This window comes from Scyliorhinus canicula, chromosome 9 (assembly GCF_902713615.1).
Source record: "Scyliorhinus canicula chromosome 9, sScyCan1.1, whole genome shotgun sequence".
In the NCBI taxonomy this organism is placed as follows: domain Eukaryota; kingdom Metazoa; phylum Chordata; class Chondrichthyes; order Carcharhiniformes; family Scyliorhinidae; genus Scyliorhinus; species Scyliorhinus canicula.
Genome location: NC_052154.1, coordinates 126,103,912 through 126,126,284, shown reverse-complemented (window position 1 = coordinate 126,126,284; position 22,373 = coordinate 126,103,912). Strand labels below are relative to the sequence as shown.

Here is a 22,373-nt window from a genome sequence, read left to right as displayed (position 1 = left end):
GAAACAGTCCAACATCACTCCCAGCTTCTGCTCTCCATTTAGCTGGGCCTAATGTTGAGTGGCCATCACAAAATGCTTCTCTCAGTTTTCAGAAAATTTCTAAACTCACTATCAGCAGCAAGACTCATTCTGGTGATTTCCCCTCACAGCCTGATCAGGAAATATTTTGTGATTTTGGAATGACATGGGATGTGTCCCTTTGACCAGAGACCTGGAGCGGGATTCTGCCCTACCCGGCAGGGCGGGGGGGACCCGGCGTAGCGTAGTGGAGTGGCGTCGGGCCTCCCCAAAGGTGCGGAATTCTCTGCACCTTTAGGGGCCAAGCCCTCATATTGAGGGGCTAGGCCCGCGCCGGAGCGGTTGGCACCACGCCGACTGGCACCCAAACCGGCTCCAGCGGCCTTTGATGCGCGCTGCCCGGCGTCGGGGCTGGCCGAAAGGCCTTCGCCGGTTCGCGCATGAGCCGGTGCGTCAGCTGCCGCTGACATCACCACCGGCGCATGCACGCTGGGTGATTCTCTTCCGCCTCCGCCATGGTGGAGGCCGTGGCGGCGGCGGAAGAAAAAGAGTGCCCCCACGGCACTAGCCCGCCCGCCGATCGGTGGGCCCCGATCGCGGGCCTGGCCACCGTGGGGACACCCCCCGGGGTCCGATCGCCCCGCGCCCCTCCAGGACCCCGGGGGCCCGCCCGCGCCGCCGATCCCGCCGCCACCAGAGGTGGTTTAGAACACGGCGGCGGGAGAGGCCTCCCAGCGGCGGGACTTCGGCCCATCGCAGGCTGGAGAATCGCCGTAGGGGCCTCACCGATCGGCGCAGAGGGCACTCCGATCGGGGGGGCGTGATTCCTGCCCCCGCCAATTCCCGGGTGGTGGAGAATTCTGGCCACGGCAGGGGTGGGATTTTCGCCGGTCCCGGGCGATTCTCCGACCCTGCGGGGGGGTCAGAGAATTTCGCCCCAGGTTCCTTCCCGCTTCCTGCTTGGTCAATTAAAGAAAGACCACACTCTCCTCTCTGATGACCACACCAGCTACAGTCCTTTCGCTCTCTCTCTGTGAGACCCCTCTCTCTCTCTTTTGCCATTTATAGTTTTAATCAAGAAATTTATCTTGTGTAAACAGACGCCTGCTGAGTGAATGCATTTGTCTCCAGAGCGGAGAATCCAGGCCCAATTCTTGGAAATAGTGACCATGAAGCCATTGTCAATTGTCATAAAATTTCCTTCAGGGAAGGAAATATTACCATCTTTAATTGGTCTGACCTACATGGGACTCCAAATTCCCAGCAATGTGATGTACTCTTAAATGCCCCCATGAAATGGCCGGGCAAGCATCTCAGTTATACCAAATGTTGCAAAGCCAAAAAAAAGGAATTAAACTGAACAAAAGGCAGCACGGTAGCGCAGTGGGTACACAGCTCCAGGGTCCCAGGTTCGATTCCCGGCTTGGATCACTGTCTGTGTGGAGTCTGCACATTCTCCCATGTCTGCGTGGGTTTCCTCCGGGTGCTCCGGTTTCCACCCACAAGTCCTGAAAGATGTGCTGTTAGGTAATTTAGACATTCTGAATTCTCCCTCTGTGTACCTGAACAGGCGTCGGAATGTGGCGACTAAGGGCTTTTCACAGTAACTTCATTGAAATGAAAAATGAAATGAAAATCGCTTATTGTCACAAGTAGGCTCAAATGAAGTTACTGTGAAAAGCCCCTAGTCGCCACATTCCGGCGCCTGTTCGGGGAGGCTGGTACGGGAATTGAACCGTGCTGCTGGCCTGCCTTGGTCTGCTTTAAAAACCAGCTATTTAGCCCAGTGTGCTAAACCAGCCCCAACACATTGCAGTGTTAATGTAAGCCTGCTTGCGACAATAAAGATTATTAATTGAAAATCATCCTGCATCGATCTAGGCACCGAAACAACAATGGCAAACCTAACCCTGTCAACCCTGAAAAATCCTCTTTATTAACATCTTGGGCCTTATGCCAAAATTGGGAGGGCTGTCGCACAGACTGGTGAAGCAACAGCCTGACATAGTCACACTCACAGAATCATAACTTACAGATAATGTCCCAGACACTACCACCACCATTCCTGGGTATATCCTGTCCCATCGGCAGGATGGATCCAGCAGAAGTGGCGACACAGTAGTATATTGTCGGGAGAGAGTCGCTCTGGGAGTCCTCAACATTGACTCTGGGCTCTACAATGTCTTGTGCATCAGCTAATCTGCTGATTACCATGCTCATCCTCAGCTGATGAATCAGTATTCCTCCATGTTGAACGCCACTTAGAGGAAGCACTGTGGCAAGGACACAGAATATGCTCTGGGTGGGGGACTTCAATGTCTTTCAGCAAGAGTTGCTCGGCAGAACTGCTGACCAAGAACCAAGCTGACCGAGTCTGAAAAGACATAACTGAGAGGCTGGGCCTGCGAACGGTGGTGGGGAAACAGCAAAGAGGGAGAAACCTACTTGACCTTGTCCTCACCAATTTACCTGTCGCAGATGCAACTATCTATGAGAGCATTGGTAAGACTTTCTTGGATGTGGAGTCACAAAAAGGCCAGATCAGGTAAGGACGACAGATTTTCTTCTCCAAAGGACATTAGTGAACCAGATGGATTTCTACAACCATTGGCAACCATGGTCATCAGACTTTTAATTCCAAATTTTTGTCAAATTCAAATTTCACTATCTGTCAAAGTGGGATTCGAAGCTGAGTCCCCAGAGCATTGCTCTGGTTTTCTGGATTATTAGTGCAGTAATTATAGTACGAAACCACTGCCTCCCCTGTATAGTATAGTCGACCTAATAGCATAATAGAATGTAAAACCTTTCGATGTTTTGAATGGTAGACAACTCAGCAGCTTGCACAAAAGCATCTTAAAGGTGGAAGATTTTTTGATACCAAAGCTGTGGCTGTGAAAAATGCATTAAAAAGGTGGACTGTTGCAGGTGGAGAATTTCTTTTCTGGTGAACATTGATTTCCAAACAAGCCATTTGAAAGTGAAAATGATGAAGACTAGATCATTGAGCAGTGTCTGCTCACCCAAAACCTACTCAGCAACACTGAGTTAAGGTGCATCTAGAATTACTCAGCTGTAGAATTCGCCACAATCTTGATGCATGCAGGAGTCCAGAGCTAAATGCCAGAGGAGAGATAAGAACAGCTACTGGTGGTGAGAATACCTATCCTCAACATCAAGGCAGCATTCAACTGAATGTGGCATCAAGGAACCCGAGCAAAAAGTATGTCACTGGGGGTGAAAAGAAAACATCAGTGCCATGTTGGTCAAGGAAGCATCCTTAGCACAGCCATCTTCAATGTTTCTTCAATGATATTCATTCCACCATGAGATCAGAGTGGAGCTAGCCATTTCCATAATGAAGTAACCCATACCAGCTAACACCAGGACCTGACTGACCTATCCAAACTTGAATGGATAAATGGCAGGTAATATTTGTGTCACATAAGTACCAGAGAATGAAAGTTAACAAGAGAAAACACAGTTATGTATCTCTGACTTACAATGTCATCAGTACTGTTGAGTTTTCTCAACATCAATGTCCTTGCGGACCCCATTCAATCAGAAGTTTAACTGAGCTGGACATATCCGCACCACTGATACAAAAGCAGGGAAGTGACCGGGAACGCCTGGACAAGTTGCCTACCTCCTGACACCTTGAAGCTTCCTTATTGACACTCAACAACACTCAAGAAGTGTATCACACACAGAAAATTACAGAGCTACAAAAACTTGACAAAAAGGAAAGTCAATGGCTGCGATCTTCCCGAAGGAGAACAAAGTCCCCGAGCGAGCAGTGCCAAGAATTACTTGGCTATTCAACGTGATTCGCTTTGAATAAGGGGCCTGAACAGGGAATGCACTGCCAAGAATGCACATAGCCTCATTTCTTTACAATGGGGAGTTCCATTTTTCTAGCATCCCAATCTCTGAGGCCCACAAAAGAAATCCACCTGGGCACTGCCAGGCTGGAACCCAGGTGGCACTGCCAGGTTGGAAGGCTGACACTACCAGGGTACCCAGGTGGCACCAGCAGTGCTAGGGCACCACCCTGCCCAAAAGGCATGCAGCTGGGGGCCTCTGACCTCCTTGGAGCCCCCAGGTGCCGTTCCATTGGGGACCAGTACCAAATGGCACTAAACAAGGTCCCCAAGGTGAAGGGATTAAATCCCAAATCCTTGGGTACCTTGGGAACCTGCACATTAGAGTAAGGCTTACTGCCTTGCTACAATATGCAGATTTGCTAAAAGGTGATCCTGCCTTTGAACTCTAATTACACAGTTAAACTTTAAGAAGGCCTTTTGATGTTTCATACTGCCAATGGAATCATTCTGCTTTTCTGTTTACTTTATGCAGATAGACCCAAACCTCCTCATGGAAAATTGGAATTCCTGGAGCACACAAGGAAGTGTATTACAATGAAATGGAAGGCACCGCGTGATAATGGGGGGAGACAAATAACCAACTTCATAATTGAGAGGAAACTTGTTGGGAAAAAATCATGGATCAAGGTTGGTGAGGTTGACAGCAACACTACAACTTTCTCTACCAACAAGGTTGAAGAAGGACAAGCATACCAGTACCGAATCCGAGCCGTAAACAGTGAAGGCATGAGCGATCCCCTCGTTTCTGAAGAGGTCTTAGCCGGTGACCCCATTGGTAAATGTGCACATTGAGTGTTCAACCTACTATTACAGTTTATTGAAGCTGAAATTAGAACTTCAGTTTGAAGGCACTACCACATTCTTAAAGATTACATAATACTAAATGAATCCTCTGTTATTGGTTCTACTTCCTCCAGTTATAAGGAATATTTTTTCCTGTATAATTACAAGCCAAAGTATTCATTTTACTTCAAGAACTTTGAGATATTTTTCAAAGCGATAGCGTGACATAAATGGAAGTTTTTATTGGGTATCACAATTTAAAGGGCAGCCATTGCAAATAGTTAAAATTCATTACTTAATTCCCCTATATTTCGCTAATGAAATCCTCACCTCCAATTTATTTCCATTGGCCGAAGTAAAGGAATGACACCTCTGCAAGGGTTATGAGGCAGACAATTTTCTCTGTTTGAAAAATGGAACATCCTGAACCCATTATTTGTTAACGTGCTGATTATTTGTGCATGTATTACAGAATGGGTAATGATTTCATAGCATAATGCAAGTGGAATTCCTACTGAATAAAATGACAACTGAATCCACCTCAAATGAATACTAGTTAAATTGAGTGACAGGTAATTCTGGAGTCCAAACCAATGGCTGTTCATTTGTCATAAGATTCAGGAGCAGGATTAGACCATTTGGCCCATAAATCCTGCGAGACCATTCAATAAAATCATGACTGATCTGACTATGTCTTTAATTTAACTTATCTGCCTGCCCCCCCCCCCCCCCCCCCCCCCCAGCTCCTCAAACACCAGTCCCACAGGCCCTTGACTCCCTTGTCAATCACAATTCTCTCTAACATGCCATATTCAATGACCCAGCCTCTACTGCTCTTTTGGGTAAAGGATTCCAAAGTTTACTGATCCTTTGAGTGAGAAAAAAATCCTTGTCACCTGCATCTTAAAGGGAGAGTCCTTACTTTTAAACTGTTTACCCTAGTTGTAGACTTCCCCGCAAGAGGAAACATCCTCTTTGTATCCACCTTGTCAAGTCCCCTCAGAATCCTATTTGTTTCAATAAGATTACCGCTCATTCTTCTAAAAGCCGATGAGTATAGGCCTGGCTACTCAACTTTTCCTCAGAAGACAACCCCTTCACCCCAGGAATCAGCCAGTTAAACCTTCAATCAACAATTTCCAATGCAATTGTGTTCTCCTCTCTAAGGAGTACACAGTACCCCAGATTCTGTTGTAATTGTTCCTTGCTGTCATACTCCATCCCTCTTGCAATAAGCACCGATATTCCATTTGCCTTCCCAATCACTTCACAGAATCACAGAATTATTTTTTATTTTTGAAAATATTTTATTAAGGCATTTATAATTTTAAACAAAGAGATCCAACAAACATAAAAAAAACCAATAACCTAACCATTCCCCCCTCAAGCATAAACCCTAACTATTATGCTCCATGTAACTACTCCACCTCACGGTTCTCCCTTCATTGGTTTTCCTACCCTAATTCGTCACTTCCATACCCACCCCCCCGCTCCAACCCCTCCCTGGTGACGGACTAATTGTCCTTGAAGAAGTCGATGAACGGCTGCCACCTCCGAGCGAACCCCTATAACAAACCCCTGCGGCCAATTTGATTTTCTCCGACCTGAGAAACCCTGCCATGTTGCTGACCAAAACCCCCGACTTTGGAGGCTCCGAGTCTCTCCATCCTAACAGAATCCGTCTCCGGGTCACCAGAGAGGCAAAGGCCAAAACATTGGCCTCTCCCCCCCCACCCTGCGCTCCCAGATCTTCTGACACTCCAAATATTGCCACCTCTGGACTCAGAGTCACCCTCCCTTCCAGGACCTCTGACATAACATCCGCAAATCCCTGCCAAAATCCCCACACCGCCCACATCTGTTCTCCACCTCCTCAAAAAACCTGTTCATCCAGGTCACAGTCATATGAGCCCTGTGGAACACCTTAAATTAGATCAGGCTAAGCCTGGCACACAACAAGGCTGCATTGACTCTCCTCAGGGCCTTCTCCCATAACCCAACTTCCAACTCCCCTCCCAACTCTTCCTCCCACTTCCTCTTCACCTCCCCTATTGGAACCCCTTCCCACTCCATCAGTTCCTTATATATTTCCAAGACCTTCTCCTCTCCAACCTCCGTTTTTGACATCATCTTATCCTGTAACCCCCTTAGTGGGAGGCGCGGGAAACCCGGGACCTGCCTCCGAACACAATCCTGCACTTGCAAGTACTGGAGCCTATTCCCACCTGGCAGCTCAAACTCCTCCTCTAGCTCCTCCAAACTCGGTAAACCCTCCTCAATAAAACTATCTCTGAATCTCTCGATCCCTGCCCACTGACACCTCCTAAAACCCCCGTCCAGCCCCCCCCGGAGCGAACTGGTGATTGTCACAGATCAGTGACCACACCAAAGCCCCCTCCAGTCCCATGTGCTGCCTCCGCTGCCCCCACACCCTCAGGGCTGCCACTGCCGCCAGGCTTGTGGAGTACCGAGCCGGCAAGAACGGCAGAGATACCGTTAACAAAGCCTTCAGACTCGTGCCCTTACAAGATGCCATCTCTACCCTCTCCCACACCTCCCCCTCCCCCACTACCCACTTCATAACTATCGATATTTAGCCGCCAAGTAATATTTGATAAAGTTTGGAAGGGCCAGTCCCCCCTCCCCACGCTCCCGTTCAAGTAGGACCTTCTTCACCCATGGGGCTTTCGCGGCCCAAATAAAACCCGAGATCGCCACATTCATCTTCCTAAAAAAAGCCTTGGGGATGAAAATTGCGAGACACTGAAAAACGACCAGCAATCTCGGGAGGACTGTCATTTGCACAGTCTGTACCCTCCCCGCCAGTAACAGCGGGAGCACGTCCCACCTTTGGAAGTCACAGTCTGTACCCTCCTTGCCAATGACAGCGGGAGTATGTAGAATCACAGAATTACTACGCGCAGACCTGAACCATTCGCTGTGTGAAAATGTTTTTTCTTACATCACTTTTGCTTCTTTTGCAAATCACTTGAAATCGTGCTATTTCATTCATGATCGTTTTACAAGCGGGAACAGTTTCTCACTATCTACTCTGCCCAGCCCCCTTATAACTGCGAATATCCCTGTCAAATCTCCTCTTAACCTTCTCTCCAAGGAGAACTATCTCAACCTCTCCAATCTATTCTCATAACTGAAATTTTTCATCCCTGGAAACATTCTCCTGCATTCTTTTGCACTCTCTCCAATTTGATCACATCCTTCCTATCGTGTGGTGTGTGCCAAGAATTGTACACAATATTCCAGTTGAGGTTCAGTGTCTTGTATAAGTTCAGCATAACTTCCTTGTTCTTGTACTCTAAGCCCCTATTAATAAAGCTGAGAAGGCTAAATGCTTTATTAACTGTTCTCTCCACTTGTTCTGTCACCTTCAAGATCTACGCATATAGACACCCAGGTCGCTTTGCTCCTGTACCCTCTTAGGAATTTTACTCCTTATTTTATATTGTCCCTTCATGTTCTTCCTACTCCGAATTAAGCTTCATCTGCCACCTCTCTACCCAATCCATTAACTTGTCTATGTCCTTTTGAAGTTACATTGTCCCCTGTACACCAAGACCTAGATCATTATATTTATCAGGAAAAGCAAGTACCGAACCATGTGAACAATCCTTCGTCCAGCCCGAAAAATATCCATTGACCTTTACTGTCTTTCCTATTATTCCTGATTTTTAAAAAAATTCACGTTGCTACTGTCTCTTTTTTTAAGAAGTATTTTTATTAAGGTTTGCAGAATTTTTCATAATAAAACAGTAGTAACAATAATAACAAAACAAACTAGAATGAACATTAACATAGTGTAAAAAGAGAATATACAATAATAATTAAATAGGCATTACCCCACGCGACCCAGTCTTCCCACACCATCCCAATAAAGCACTCACCCCGCCCAACACGGATTGCTGCTGCTGCTGACATTTTAATTTTTCCCGAGAAAGTCGACGAACGGCTGCCACCTCCGAGAGAACCCTAGCGTAGACCCATGTCGTTAACCCAAGTCTCTACACTCGGGGGCGTCGAGTCCCTCCAAATTAATAAAATCCGTCTCCAGGCTACAGGGAGGCAAAGGCCAAGACGTCGGCCTCTTTCGCCCCCTGAACTCCTGGGTCTTCTGACACTCCAAAGATCGCTATCTCTGGACTCGGCACCACCCGTGTGTTAAGCACCTTGGACATTGCCCTCGCCAACCCTTGACAGAACTCTCTAATCTCCGGGCATGCCCAAAACATGTGGACATGGTTTGCAGGGCTGCCCTTGCACCTCATATAAGTGTCTTCTACCCCAAAACACTTGCTCATTCTCGCTGCCGTCACGTGTGCCCGGTGGACAACCTTAAATTGAATTAGACTGAGCCTGGCACATGATGAGGAGGAATTAACCCTGCCCAGGACCTCTGCCCACAGACCCGCTTCCAACTCCTCACCTAGCTCCTCTTCCCACTTGCCCTTGAGCTCCTCCACCAGGGCCACTGTCTCTTTTATTACATAAGCTATAACTGTTCCCTCAAGTCTGTTGCATGGTACAGCATCAAATGCCTTTTGAAGGTCCATTTACACCACATCGACAATATTACCCTCATCAACCCTTTCTGTTAACTCCTCAAAAAATGCCAGCAAGTTAGTTTTCATGATTTCCCCATTAAAAACCCATGCTGGCTCTTCCTAATCAATCCACATTTTTCCATGTGACTACTAATTCTGCCCCTTATAATTGTTTCTTAAAGTTTGATGATAAACTAACAGGCTTGTAATTTCTGGAGCTATCTTTACAACCATTTTTGAACAAGGGAGTAACATTTACAATTCTCCAGTCCTCTGGCACCTCTCCCGAATCGAGAGAAAGACTGTAAAATTATGGCCAGTTCCCCGGCAATTTCCATTCTCACTTCCTTCAATATCCTAGAATGCATCTCATTCAGTCCCAGTGCCTTGTCAACTTTCAGTACCAACTGTCTATTCAACAATTCCTCATTTACAATTTTGAACCCATCCAGGGACTTGCTGTACCTGCATGCTTGCTTTGTGATTCGTACCATGAAGCTCTGATCCCTCTGTACCACAGATTTTTACAGTCTCTCTCCATTTAACTAATATTCTGGGTGGGAGTCTTGGCCCCCGGGACACCTAGAATGTGTTCCTTGATGGGACAGAGAATCAGGCGTCAGGTCAAAATTGGGGTTGGCGGTGGGTGCTGACCTGAACGCCATGCTCTGACGCCATGATGGTGGCGTGAACGAGTTCCACGCTGCACGCCAGCAGGAGCATGGAAATAATTGTGAATGGGTTAAAATGACCAAATCCACATGGATCACTTGTGCCCTCTACAATTGTGAAGCTACCGTGGTGGACCTCGCGATGGACCAGGGGCACAACCATTGCCCCATTGGCTCACCATGAAGTCCACCACCCCAGAGGCACGATGGTAGAGATCATCCAAGCCCATTCCCCCCGCATCACATGTCAGCCCCACTTCCCACCCCCTGCACAATAGCCCCCAACCTCCAGATTGCATGGGTGACCCCCCCACACTCCTAAATATGGAGTGACCTGACCTACCCCCCACAGGGACTCCTATGATAGGGAGACCCCCAGGGACCCTTGTGATAGGGAGACCTCCCACAGGGACCCCGTGATGAAAGAGATCTCCAAGGGGACCACCTGACTAAAGGGACCCCCCAGAGACCACTGACTAACAGAACCCTCTCTTACCCCAAAAAAGAGACCCTCCCTGGAAGCTAGAGAGCAGTCCAGACAGGGGCTGAAAGTGGCAGCGGGGGGGGGGGGGGGGGGGGGGGGGCATTATTCCTGTAATACTTAGTTCCACATGTACATTGCTCTGGAGCATTTGTGCCTGCTGGTTCCCACAGATCCTCTGTCTACAATCCATTCATGGCTTTCGAGTAGTGGTCTGTGATTGACTGCACATAAAAACCATCTGCAGCTTTGATCCATTCATATCCCTTCGGCTTCAGTAACCTAAGTGGTGAAACCCCAATGATTGTAAACATTGACCACATCAAAGAAACAAAAGTGCACTAAGTGCATTCCGATCACTTCACTCAAGGCGGTAAATCGTCTGTTTATGACTAATAAACATGAATGAATTGGTGCTCTTCAAAATTATCCATCTTGAATGAGCACCAGTCCACAGGATATTTTCACCGAAGCTTATTTTATTTGAAAGTAAATTTGAATCAAATTGTTCCGCATTACTACCTATGTGAGCAGTCCTTAATTTATAACCAATAGTACGGAGAACTCTTGCTCTTTTCACCGGTCAGCTAACCCCTTCACCTTTCATGCGATTGTTCTGACCAGGGGTCTCTCACTGCCCCCCCATTCCCCATCCCTGTTATCCGCCATCACCGCGCACATGGCACCAAGTTCCAATTTCCCATCATTTGTGTCCTCGCTGACACACAATGGGCGGAATTCTCCCATTGAGAGACAAACAACCGACGGCGGAGTTAAACCCGGAGTGTTTCACTCCGGCGTCGGAGGCCGCTCCTCGCCCCCTATTCTCTCCCACCCCCCCCCCCCGGGGGCTAGGAGCGGTGGCACGTGAATTCCGAGCACCCGGCCTTGACGCTTGTGTCAAAGCGGCGCATCGGGAATGTCGCAGACGGCGGAACTGAAGTGATATCAGCCGCACATGCGCAGGTTAGCCGGCGCCTACCCGCACATGCGCGGTTGCCATCTTCCCCTCCGCTGCCCCGCAAGACATGGCGGCTTGATCTTGCGGGGCGGCGGAGGGAAATGAGTGCGCCTTTTAGAGACGCCGGCCCGACGATCGGTGGGCACCAATCGCGGGCCAGACATCTGCTGAGCACGCCCGTGGTGCTTGATCCTTCCTCCGCTCCCCACAGGCCCCACACTCACCGGTCGCGCACTGTTCATGCCGGCAGCGACCAGGTGTGGTTGGCGCCGGCGTGAACCGGTCGGGTTCGGCAGGCCTGTTTCTCACGGCGACCGCCGATTCTCCAAGCGGCCTGTCGCAAAACGCGACCCGCTATTTTGAGGGGGGGGTGGGAGAATCGCGGGGGTGCCAGGGCGGCGTGACGTGATTCGCCCGGCCCTCCCGCGATTCTCCCCCCCCCCCCCAGCGTGGGGCGCGGAGAATCGCGCCCAATAGCTTCTGGTTGCATAGTGTCTCAAATTTTAAAATCTAATTTCTGCTGTTTAAATCCTTTTAGCGCCTCACCCTACCCTAACTCTGTAAACTTTCTCTAGCCCTTAAAAAAATTCCAATCTCGACCACTTGTTTACTTCCGCTTTCCATTGCCCAACCTTTGATGTTCATGCCTTCAGCTAATTAAGCCACGTGTTCTCAAATTTCCTCCTTAAACCTCGCTCCCTCGCCACCTTTAAGGTTTTCCTAAAAACCTACTGCTGACTGAGCTTCCGATAATTCTTCAAACTGTCTCCTCCTTCTTATCTCAGTGGCCTTTTGTTAAGAGAAGAGTTTTGGAATATTTGGCTACAATGCATAATTGAAAATTGAAAATTGTTGCTTTTTTTTTTGCTTAACATTGTTGCCATTGTCATCATTCTCATCCCCCTCTCAGCGAAGTCCTACGATCCCAGACTGTTCTCAGCTTTTACTTGTCAGCTATATAACAGACTTTTGGAAAGCAGGGTGATGTTGTCTTCTGAGGAATATTTAGGCCTCCTTTTCTTTCTTAGTTGATTCAAGTCAATAAGGTTAAAATCATCCTTCTCTATCCTTACCATGTGTGCATTCTGTTAAGTCTGAAGCAGCCCACTTTGCAACTTAAAAAGATACATTGGTTACAGAGGTTTCATCAGGAAGTAGAGTGTCTGAGGGGAGAAGTTGAAGATTAGTCTTGTGAGGGAAAATTAAGTAAAACCAGGGAAGGGTGCACATTTTTTATTCCTAGAGTCCTGAAATGGATGATTTCTCTCACACTTACAGTTTTTCTCCCCCTCATCTCCTACAGAAACTGGGGTTGCTAATCAAGCAGGTCCCTTTATTGTCTAGCATGCATTTATGTATCACATGGGATCAACGGAGGTGGGAGTATTCAGAAAAGTTGATGTTTTTTTCTAATTATACTAACTTTATATTCTAACTTTTGTAACTTTATATCCTCAGAGTCACCCGGAATGACATCTCAGCCCCAGGTCACAGATGTTAGCAAGGAGGCAATCACCATCACATGGGCCCCACCAGTAAAGGATGGAGGAGCTCCAATACTGGGCTATATGGTGGAGAGAAGGAAGAAAGGCAGCAATCATTGGATTCCAGCCACTAAGGAGCCAATTCAAGGTCCGATTCCAGTTATCATCTATATTTAATACTAATATCTCCACTTCCCTTTTCCCCAGGAAGTCAGTGCACGATTCCTGTCGCGATTCCTGTCACAAACTGCTTAGAAAATTCCACCAGGAAGCCTTCTGGCCCCGGTGCCTTGCCCGCCTCCATCACACCAATGCACTCCATCACCTCCGTTAGCCCTAACGGTTCCTCCAGTGCCTGCCTCTTCCCCTCCTCCAACTCTGGGAAGTCAAGGAACTGACCCATACCAGCCTTCATCGCAAACCCCCCCCCCCCCCCCCCCCCCCCACCAGCTCGCCCCTAGAGAGCCCATCATAAAAGGCTTTGAACACCTCATTTAACTTCTCTGGATCTGACACCACTACTCTCCCCTGCCGCCCTCACCTGCTACCACAGCTGGTGGGCCAACATTCGGCTCGCCTTCATCCCATACTCCTATTGTATCCTCCCGTGCTCACCGCTGCTCACCCACTGCCCTTCACGTTGCCAACCGGTTAAACTGCCCCTGCAACCTCTTTCTTTCCACCAGAAATTCCTTTGTGGGGGCAGCATGGTGGCCTAGTGGTTAGCACAACTGCCTCACGGCGCTGAGGTCCCAGGTTCAATCCCGGCTCTGGGTCACTGTCCATGTGGAGTTTGCACATTCTCCCCGTGTCTGCGTGGGTTTCGCCCCCACAACCAAAAAAAAAAATATGTGCACAGTAGGTGGATTGGCCACGCTAAATTGCCCCTTAATTGGAAAAAATAATTGGGTAATCTAAATTTATAAAAAAAAATAAAAAATTCCTTTGTGGGGGCCACAGGCACATCCTATCCACCTCAGCTATCTCGTACAACAATCGCCGCTTCTCTTCCCCTCCCCTGTCCTATCCTTATGCGCCTTGAACTAAATAATTTCCCCCAGACCACCGCTTTCAAGGTCTCCCAAAACGTAGTTGCCAATACCACCCCATTGTGATTGAACTCAATATAATTCTTAATCGCCACTGCCACCTTCCCACAGAACTCCTTGTCAGCTAAAAGCCCCGAATCCAACCTCCACTCCGGCACCTGCGCCTGACCCGAACGAAGTCCCACATCTAGATAGTGCGGAGTCTGGTCCAAAATCACTATTCCCACATATTCCGCTCCTTCCACCCCCATCAGCACTGCCCGACTCACCACAAAAATCAAAAATGTCAATCTGGGAATATACCCTATACGCTTGCGATAAGAGGGAGTACTCCCTCTCTCCCGGATGACCTAACCTTCATGGATCCACCATCCTCATTCTCACCATAAACCCTTGCAGCTCTCTTGCCGTTCTCGAACTCCCCATCGACTTAGGGCTCGACCTATCCATCTTCGGTTCCAATACAGAATTAAAGTCCCCCGCTATAATCAGCTGGTGGTAGTCCAACTCTGGAATCGCTACTTACAGCCTCTTCATGAACCCGGTGTCATCCCAATTCAATGCACATACATTCACCAATACCACTCGCACTCCCCTCACTATCACAAACCTCCCGCCCAGATCCCGCACCTCCCTAGCCCCAGTAAACCCTGTTTTCTTATTCAGTAGTACGGCAACCCCATTCAACTTCGAATTGAACCTTGAGTGGAACACTTGCCCCAACCACCCCTTTCTCAGCCTCTCTGATCTTTTACCCGTACTTGCATCTCCTGCAGGAAAATCACCTTTGCTCTCAGACTCTTCAAGTGCACGAAAACCGAGGACTGCTTAACTGGCCCATTTAGCCCTCAAACGTTCCATGTCACAACTCTCACCGGAGGCTTCTGCATCCCCTGCCCCGCTAGAGTCCATCATTGTCACCCTTGAGCTCCATTCCCCATCTCCACTCTGAATCGGCCTCACCTAAGATGGCCGACCCTGCCCCCTCTATGTCCAAACTAAACCTACATATCAGCCGTGTTCCCTCCTCTCCCCCCCCCAACTCCTTAACCCCCTCCCCACCACCAAGCTAATCACCACAGGCCCCCTACCCCATTTCATTTCCGCTCACTTGCATTTCTTGCTAGCGTGGGGACTCTCACCTGAAAGCACTAATCCTAAGACTCACCTTCACCACACCCTCTACCTATCCACCCTCTTTCCTTCACCCCCTGTTACTTCTCTCCACCCCTCCTTCCTGGACCCGCCCCCAGATCCCCGCACCCAACCCAATGCAAGAAACAGCATTCCAAAATGGCCCCCATACTGAACATTCTCGAACCGCCCTGCCACCCCACCCTGACCCACAACAATCCTCCATGCTCTGTACAGAGCATAACAAACACAGTGCAATACAATTACACATTATACCCCCATCACCAAAGGGCCCCCTCCGAAAAAAGCAACAATTTAACTTCAATACAAAAAAAAGGGGGTTACAATCTTTCCAAATCAGCAAACAAAACATGTGACAAAATTTAACTGAGACAGAACTTTCACCCACATTCCTCTTTCATCCCTCCCCAGCTTATTTTCTCAATAAAGTCATTAGTTTCTGCAAAGTAATATTCCCGGCCCTTGAAAGTGACCCAAAGTTTGGCCGGGTATAACATTTCAAACTGAATCTGGCGCCAGTACAACATTGCCTTGGCCTTGTTGAACACCGCCCATCTCTTGGCCACCTCCACACCAATGTCCTGAAAGATCCAGAATCGGTTTCCTTCCTAATTGTAACCCCACTGCGCTCTGGCCCACCTCAGGAACTTTTCCTTGTCTTGGAGCTTGCGCATACGCACAATCACCATCCACAGAGGCTCCCGCGTTCTTGGTTTCTGCCTCAGGGACCTATGGACCCGATCCAGTTCCAGAGCCTTGTCCAGCACCTTCTCATCTGCCAACCTCGCCAGCATCCTCATGACGTAGCCCACTGCAATCCTTCGCTCCACTCTCACAGGTAGGCCCACAATCTGAAGATTTTGCCACCTGGACCTGTTCCACTGGTCCTCCACCTTTGCTTGCCACATCTGGCACATGTCCCCCAAAATTGCCATCTCTGCTTCCAACGACACAATCCGATTGCTCTTGGCAGGCACCACCTTGTCCACCTCCTAGATCATCACCCCTGGATCTCCAGGCTCTTCTCCACTGTTCCAAAGTCCTGCAAACATGTGCCACTCCCCCTCAATCACCTTTGACCAGACACTCTGTATTTCTTTATGCTGCTGCCCGTCCTTAATGAAGCTCATAAACTGCTCCATTTGCAGCTTTCCAGTCAATGATGACCCTTCCCCTCCGCCATTTTTCCAATTGCTGGAGTCTCCTCCAACTCTTTTGCCAGGGCTCGCACTCTCTTCTGTCGAATTTGATACCTTGAGACATGCCCATGCAAGGGAGAGCCGATTCCCCCTCCTCTCTCCATACAACGTTTCTGTCAAGATTCCCAGGAATTTGGGTAAAAGGGAAGAAACCCAAAGCTTCCAGGCAGGAACCACCCAGTGCACAACTACTTGCTTCATGGCTGTCACCGGAAGTCCAAAAATGTTACACTTAGGATATTATTTTAAGCTTTTTCTTTTTCTCACCATAATACAGCTCATTCTCAAGTCAGAACATGGCGGAAACAGTGGGAGCATAAATTAGAATTAGAATTAGAACAGTACAGCACAGAACAGGCCCTTCGGCCCTCAATGTTGTGCCGAGCCACGACCACCCCACTCAAACCCACGCATCCACCCGATAATGTGTGATTGGTTGAGGCCTACCATCATCTAGCATCTCTGACTAAGATTTCCCTCCCCCTACACCTCCACTGGACCACCTTACCTGCCACATGAAAATTATCCTGAGGCTCTGGTCCCAGTGGATTTTGCTGATTTCCACCAGTTACAGCTGCTTTCCAGGCTGTGAAAAAGTAACTGCCATGAGGTGAAGCTATGGAAGAGTAGAGTACATAACCAATGTCTTCTTCTCCCAATGACTTAACTTCTGAAGGCCCTGGTCTTCAGCAGTTCTTTGTGGTGAAGTTATTTTTTGACAGGCCTCCTTTTCCCCATTCCATTCCCAAAAACAGTTGTCCTTGCAGCAAATGACTGAAATTATTTGTGAGGGACGGTAACTGGAAGGTCCTTGTTGGAGTTAACTCTGGAGTTCTTCTTGGATGATTTTGTAATTCTTTTTGAGATAATTTAACAATGCAGTTTTTCACTCTTTTGGTTAGTATCTTTCCAGTGAGAGAGAAGACATCATTAGGACGGTCTTAAGAAACAATTGTGAAAGAGGCAGGTAGCTCTGTACATTGATTAAAGATTTCGCAATTTGACATTTGTATCAAAAGCATAAGCTCATTGTTGATACGTACATTACTTTGTTGCAAATACCAAATACAGGAAACTTCTCCAGTTTTTTGGTGTAGCATCTAATTATTAATAGATCAAATACTTAAATCCACAAATTAAAAGCATTGTAGCTCAGGGTGAAGTAGTTGCACTACCTGTTGACATTATGGCTGAAATTTGAAAATGCCTTGTGGAATCACTGTCCTCGAACTTCGGAGGATCATATCTTTTTATGTTTATTTGATACAATGGTTTAAAGTTCATCCCTGGTGAAAGTACTATCTATCCATTTCTTTTCCAGACAATAAGTTTACATCCGATGGGCTAATGGAGGATGTGGAGTATGAGTTTCGTGTTACAGCAGTTAACCGTGCAGGTCTTGGCCAGCCCAGCTCTGCATCCAATTCAGTCGTGGCAAAAGACCCCATCCGTAAGTAACTGTTTTTATAGTATCTGATCATTCAATTTAGGGTTTGGAAAATTACTTTTCGCTGAAAGTGCTCCTTTAACATGTATTACCTACCTATGTGGATTTTTTTAGAAAACATGCTTTTTAGCATTTGAAGTACCATAATTCTCTTTACCAAAGCTTTGCTTTTGTGACTGACTCCATCTAACTGGAAGTCAGGCATTAGCAACCTCGCCCCAGTATTTACCAACCGATGCTTTGGGGCAGGGGGGAGGAGTTATATGTTGGAAACTTGGGTTTCCTGACCCTCATTCCGCCTGATTGATTGGCTGTTAGGTGACAGATCCTGCTGCAGAAGGACGCAGTGGCAGAGCAAGTAGGTCTTCTGGTGGTGGGATGACAAGAGATGGTCATGGGGAGATTGGGGAGTGCAGACAGATTGTGGGGATTTTGCAGGGTAGCTTTTTGGCCGGGGTAACATTTCCCCACATGAGGTGCTATAAAACCTCTTGCTTTATGGATTCAACCCTTTCTGGCACCATTTAATAACTTTCAGCAAAGACTTAGCCCAGTAGGAAAAAAAGACCCTTTGAGAAGGATGCATCATCCATAGCTGAATAAGGAAGTTAAGGATAGTATCAAATTGAAAGAAACACTGCAGAATTCTGCAAAGATGAGTTGCAGGTCAGAAGATTGGCCAGATTTTTAAAAAACTATCAAAGAATGGCAACAAAAAAAATATTTAAAGAGACATGAATTAGCAAGAAATACAAAACAGATGGTAAGAATTTGTACAGATATTTAAATTGAAAAAGGATTGTGCTGGACCTTTAGAGTGAGAGTCTGGGGAATCACTAATGGAAAACAAAGAAATGGCAGTGTTCAACAAGTATTTTGTGCCCGGCTTCACTGTAAAAGACTTAGAAAACTTCCCAAAGATACTTGAAAATCAAAAGGTGAAAAAGAGAGAGAAACTTAAAACAATCACCATCAAAGGTGTTGGGAAGACTAGTAGACCAAAAGGCTTGACAAGTCCCCAGGACCAGGTGGCCTGTATCCTAGGTTCTTAAAAGAAATGGTTGCAGAGATAGAGGCCCAAGTGGATGCCTCCCAGGGGAGGGGCTCAGGGGAAGGTGGTTGAATCAAGGAACAGACTTCCTTTTGAGGTTTCTAGAATTTTCCCTCTGGGTTGCTGATATACTGCACGGTCTGATGAAGACAGGTAGGCGGGAAGGGATGCTATGACTGAGCTGGACTGGTTTTAATTATGTCACCAGGACATTTGAACCTGTCAGCTGAGGGCAGACAGACGACTCAGCTGCCAGCCCGCCAGAAGACTCAGAGAGAAACTTAGCTGTGCACAATTAGTGAGGTTCCAAGTGCAGAATCTGGCCCAGGATCCCGCCACTCTGGTTTGTCTCAAAATGAAAGAATTCCACTCATTGGAACTGTGAAACTCATCGGAAGTCAAAACAACTGTCAAAAGTTTCAAAATGAAGGATGGAATCTTATCAGAATTCGGCAATTGTCAGGCTCAGACATAAAACTGGCAAGTAATTCTCCAGTTGCACAGACCCGTTTTCTCATGGAACCTTGAGCCTCTTTGCCAAAAAAAAGAGTGATTGTGGTTTACACAATTACTGTGGCAGGGCAGGTCCTCAGAGAGCAGAGCATCAACTTCAAAGAGATTGGGTGCTCCAATCAGCACAGCAGCTGGCTCCCAGCTCCCATCATGGAGGTATCGGTGGCTCTCTCTATGCACCCTCTCCCCCCTCCACTCCCAACCAGCCCCACCATTCTTCGCTGGCAAATCCCCTTTACCCCAGACATTCAATACCGGCGAACCCCCCCCCACCCAACATTTATTGCCAGCAAACCTCCATTTTGACATTCAATGCTGGCAACCCCCTCTCAGTGTCTGTTTTCCCCCCAGCCTACCACCCATTAACATACCTCCCCCAACATGGGACTAAGGTCTGTCCCTGGCACTGCCCCAGCACAGGTTGACATTGCCAGGTTGACACTGCCAGCCTGGCAGTGCTAACCTGGCTGTGCAAACTTGTGCTGGAGCTGTGCCACCGGGCATGTCCCTCTACCCCCTGAGGACTATACGTACCCCTGTACCCCCAGAAGGAACCTATCGACTTCCTCATGCCTGGCCAAACCTGTTGTAAACAGCACCAATGTGGCGGGGAAAATCATGCAACGCTATCTCTTTAATGGGATATCTTTCACCCAAGCTGCCAATTCTTCGGATGCAAGTGCAGGCTCAAGATCCCAGCTGATGTTTCAAAGAGTGCTGTCAAGGCATTTTAAACTCCCGCCCTTTAATTCACTGAAAAGTTTGTCTGGAGTATTTACAAAAATGATTGCTTGCTATTTAACTTTGTTTGTTGACATAAGCCTGAGGGTTACCTTTACTGGAATAATGGTGCATGACTGGTTTCACAAGGGTTCATTATCACAATTGGTTGCCTGCCATTTCACAGTTTGAATGACAGCAGCAAGTAGTTGTGGACTCTTTGAAATGGGGCTATGAATTACAATACTTGTTTTTATAGGGATCATTCAATTGAATGAAACGTTTGTTGTTATGAGGAATAGTTGAAGGAAAGTAAATGTAAATGGGTTTTCATGAACGAGAATTTAAAAAATACATACATGAGCAACTTTGGACGGGATTCTCCGACCCCCACGGCGTGTCGGAGAATCGCCAGGGGGCGGCGTGAATCCCGCCCCCACCGGCTGCCGAATTCTCCGGCACCGGAGATTTGGCAGGGGCGGGAATCGCGCCGTGCCGGTCAGCGGGCTCCCCCCAGCGATTCTCCAGCCCGCGGTGGGCCGAAATCCCGCCCGTTCTATGCAGGTCCCGCCGGCGTAAATTAGAGTTGGTCCCTTACCGACAGGACCTGGCGGCACGGGCTGGTTCTGGGGTCCTTGGGGGGGGGGGGGCGATATGGCCCCGGTGGGAGCCCCCACAGTGGTCTGGCCCGCGATCGGGGCCCACCGTGGGCCTGTGCCATGGTGGCATTTCCTGCGCGCCGGCCATGTAAGCCTCCGCGATGGCCGGCGCGAAGGTGAACCCCCCCCCCCCCCCCCCCGCGCTTGCACGGGGATGACGTCAGCAGCTGCTGATGCTCCCACGCATGCGCGGACCCACGCCGGCCGGAAGAGTACCTTCGGCCCTGGCTGGCACGGTGCCAAAGACCTTCCACGCCGGCCGGCGGGGCGCAAACCACTCCGGCGCCGACCTGAAGGTGTGGAGGATTCCGCACCTTTGGGGCGGCCCAACGCCGGAGTGGTTCCCGCCACTTCATTGCGTCGTTTCTGCCTGCCCCACCGATTCCCAGAGAATCCCGCCCTTTATCTTTAATCGCGACATGAGTCTTGAGGTCTGTCCATGTTGGATACTGGGTGAATTGGTAAGGTAGATGTCAAGGAAATGGGTTGAGGGGGAAGCATGGATTAGCATGAATGGGCACTAGGCTGACATAAGGGCTAATGGGGCTGCATGGGGCCATATGTTGGCACAGGGTATGGTGGGCCATAGTGAATGGTCAGAGCGGCATGGATTGGTATGGATGGAGCATGGGGAGTGTGCTGGGTGGTGTGAGGGGTGAGGGCTAGTTGATGTTTCCCTTGTTTATTTTCTGACTTTGATACAGTGCCAGAGCACTGGGGTAAACCTTTCACCCAACCAGCCCTCATACCCTGTATCCTCCACACTTCTTATGTGGTTTCCTTGCCTGACTCCCCGTAACCCCGCCATCCTGGAATGAAAATCTGACCTTCCAGGCTACTTTCTCCTGAGTCGGGTTTGCCGGGCCAGAAAATGTCCCAACTCTGCGCTCCTAACCCAGGAATGAAAATCCAGACCATTGCCATGTCAGAAACCTTTAATAATTGACACCCACAACACCCTCCATCATTCCCCCAGTTAAAGCTGAAAGTGAATGGGTTCAAGGTGGGTTGCATTTTGTTTGAAATTTTTTAAATCGTAACTTCCTTACTGTCTGTTTTTCGTGGTTGGAAGTGCACCGCATACACTGTCTGTAGAGTTGTTTCCAGTTCCCTTTCTGCACAGCATGGTCCCCTTTAAGATTCCCATGGGATTGCATATGTGTGCATCTTAAAGAGAGCATTGGTTGCACACAGACTATCCATCCCCTGCATGGTACGTCTTGAATTGCTGCACAGCCTGTGCATCTGAGGGGAAATGTTGCTGGTACAGTGAGTATTTATTGCCTAATGACATTGAGAAGGTGGTGGTGGGCCTTTTTCTTGATTTCTGAACAACTGTGCAGTACTTTAATACAAATGAGTTGCTCACTGGACCACTTCAGCAAGCGCAGTTAACCCTCATTGCTATTGGCACCCGAGCTACATTTAGGCCGGACCAGATAAGGAGGACAAATTTCTTCCTCTGAAGCACATTAATAAACCAGTAGAGTTTTGATAGCACTCTAAAAGCATGACATCCGACAACTCCGTTGTCAACTTTTACTAGCTATTTATTTCCAGATTCTACTGAACTGAATTCAAGTTCTCAAATTGGGAGGATTTCAACTCCTGCCCTCTATATTACTAATCAAATTTCACGTAAATAGATCTCAATTAACTGACCTCAGAGTCAGATTGAAACTCATGAAATGGTCTGAGGTCAGTCATGAAGTGAGAAACAATTCACAATCAGTAGTGAA

General features: G+C 48.1%; 1 protein-coding gene across 1 annotated transcript in view; it reads left to right on the top strand.

The window, feature by feature from the left end:
• LOC119971662 (immunoglobulin superfamily member 22-like) overlaps window positions 1-22,373 on the top strand; it is a 148,213-nt gene that overhangs the window by 85,116 nt on the left and 40,724 nt on the right. The window contains exons 15-17 of the mRNA XM_038807516.1: window positions 4,375-4,677; window positions 12,816-12,989; window positions 17,566-17,694. Coding sequence (XP_038663444.1) covers window positions 4,375-4,677; window positions 12,816-12,989; window positions 17,566-17,694 — 606 coding nt within the window. The remainder of the gene's footprint in view (window positions 1-4,374; window positions 4,678-12,815; window positions 12,990-17,565; window positions 17,695-22,373) is intronic.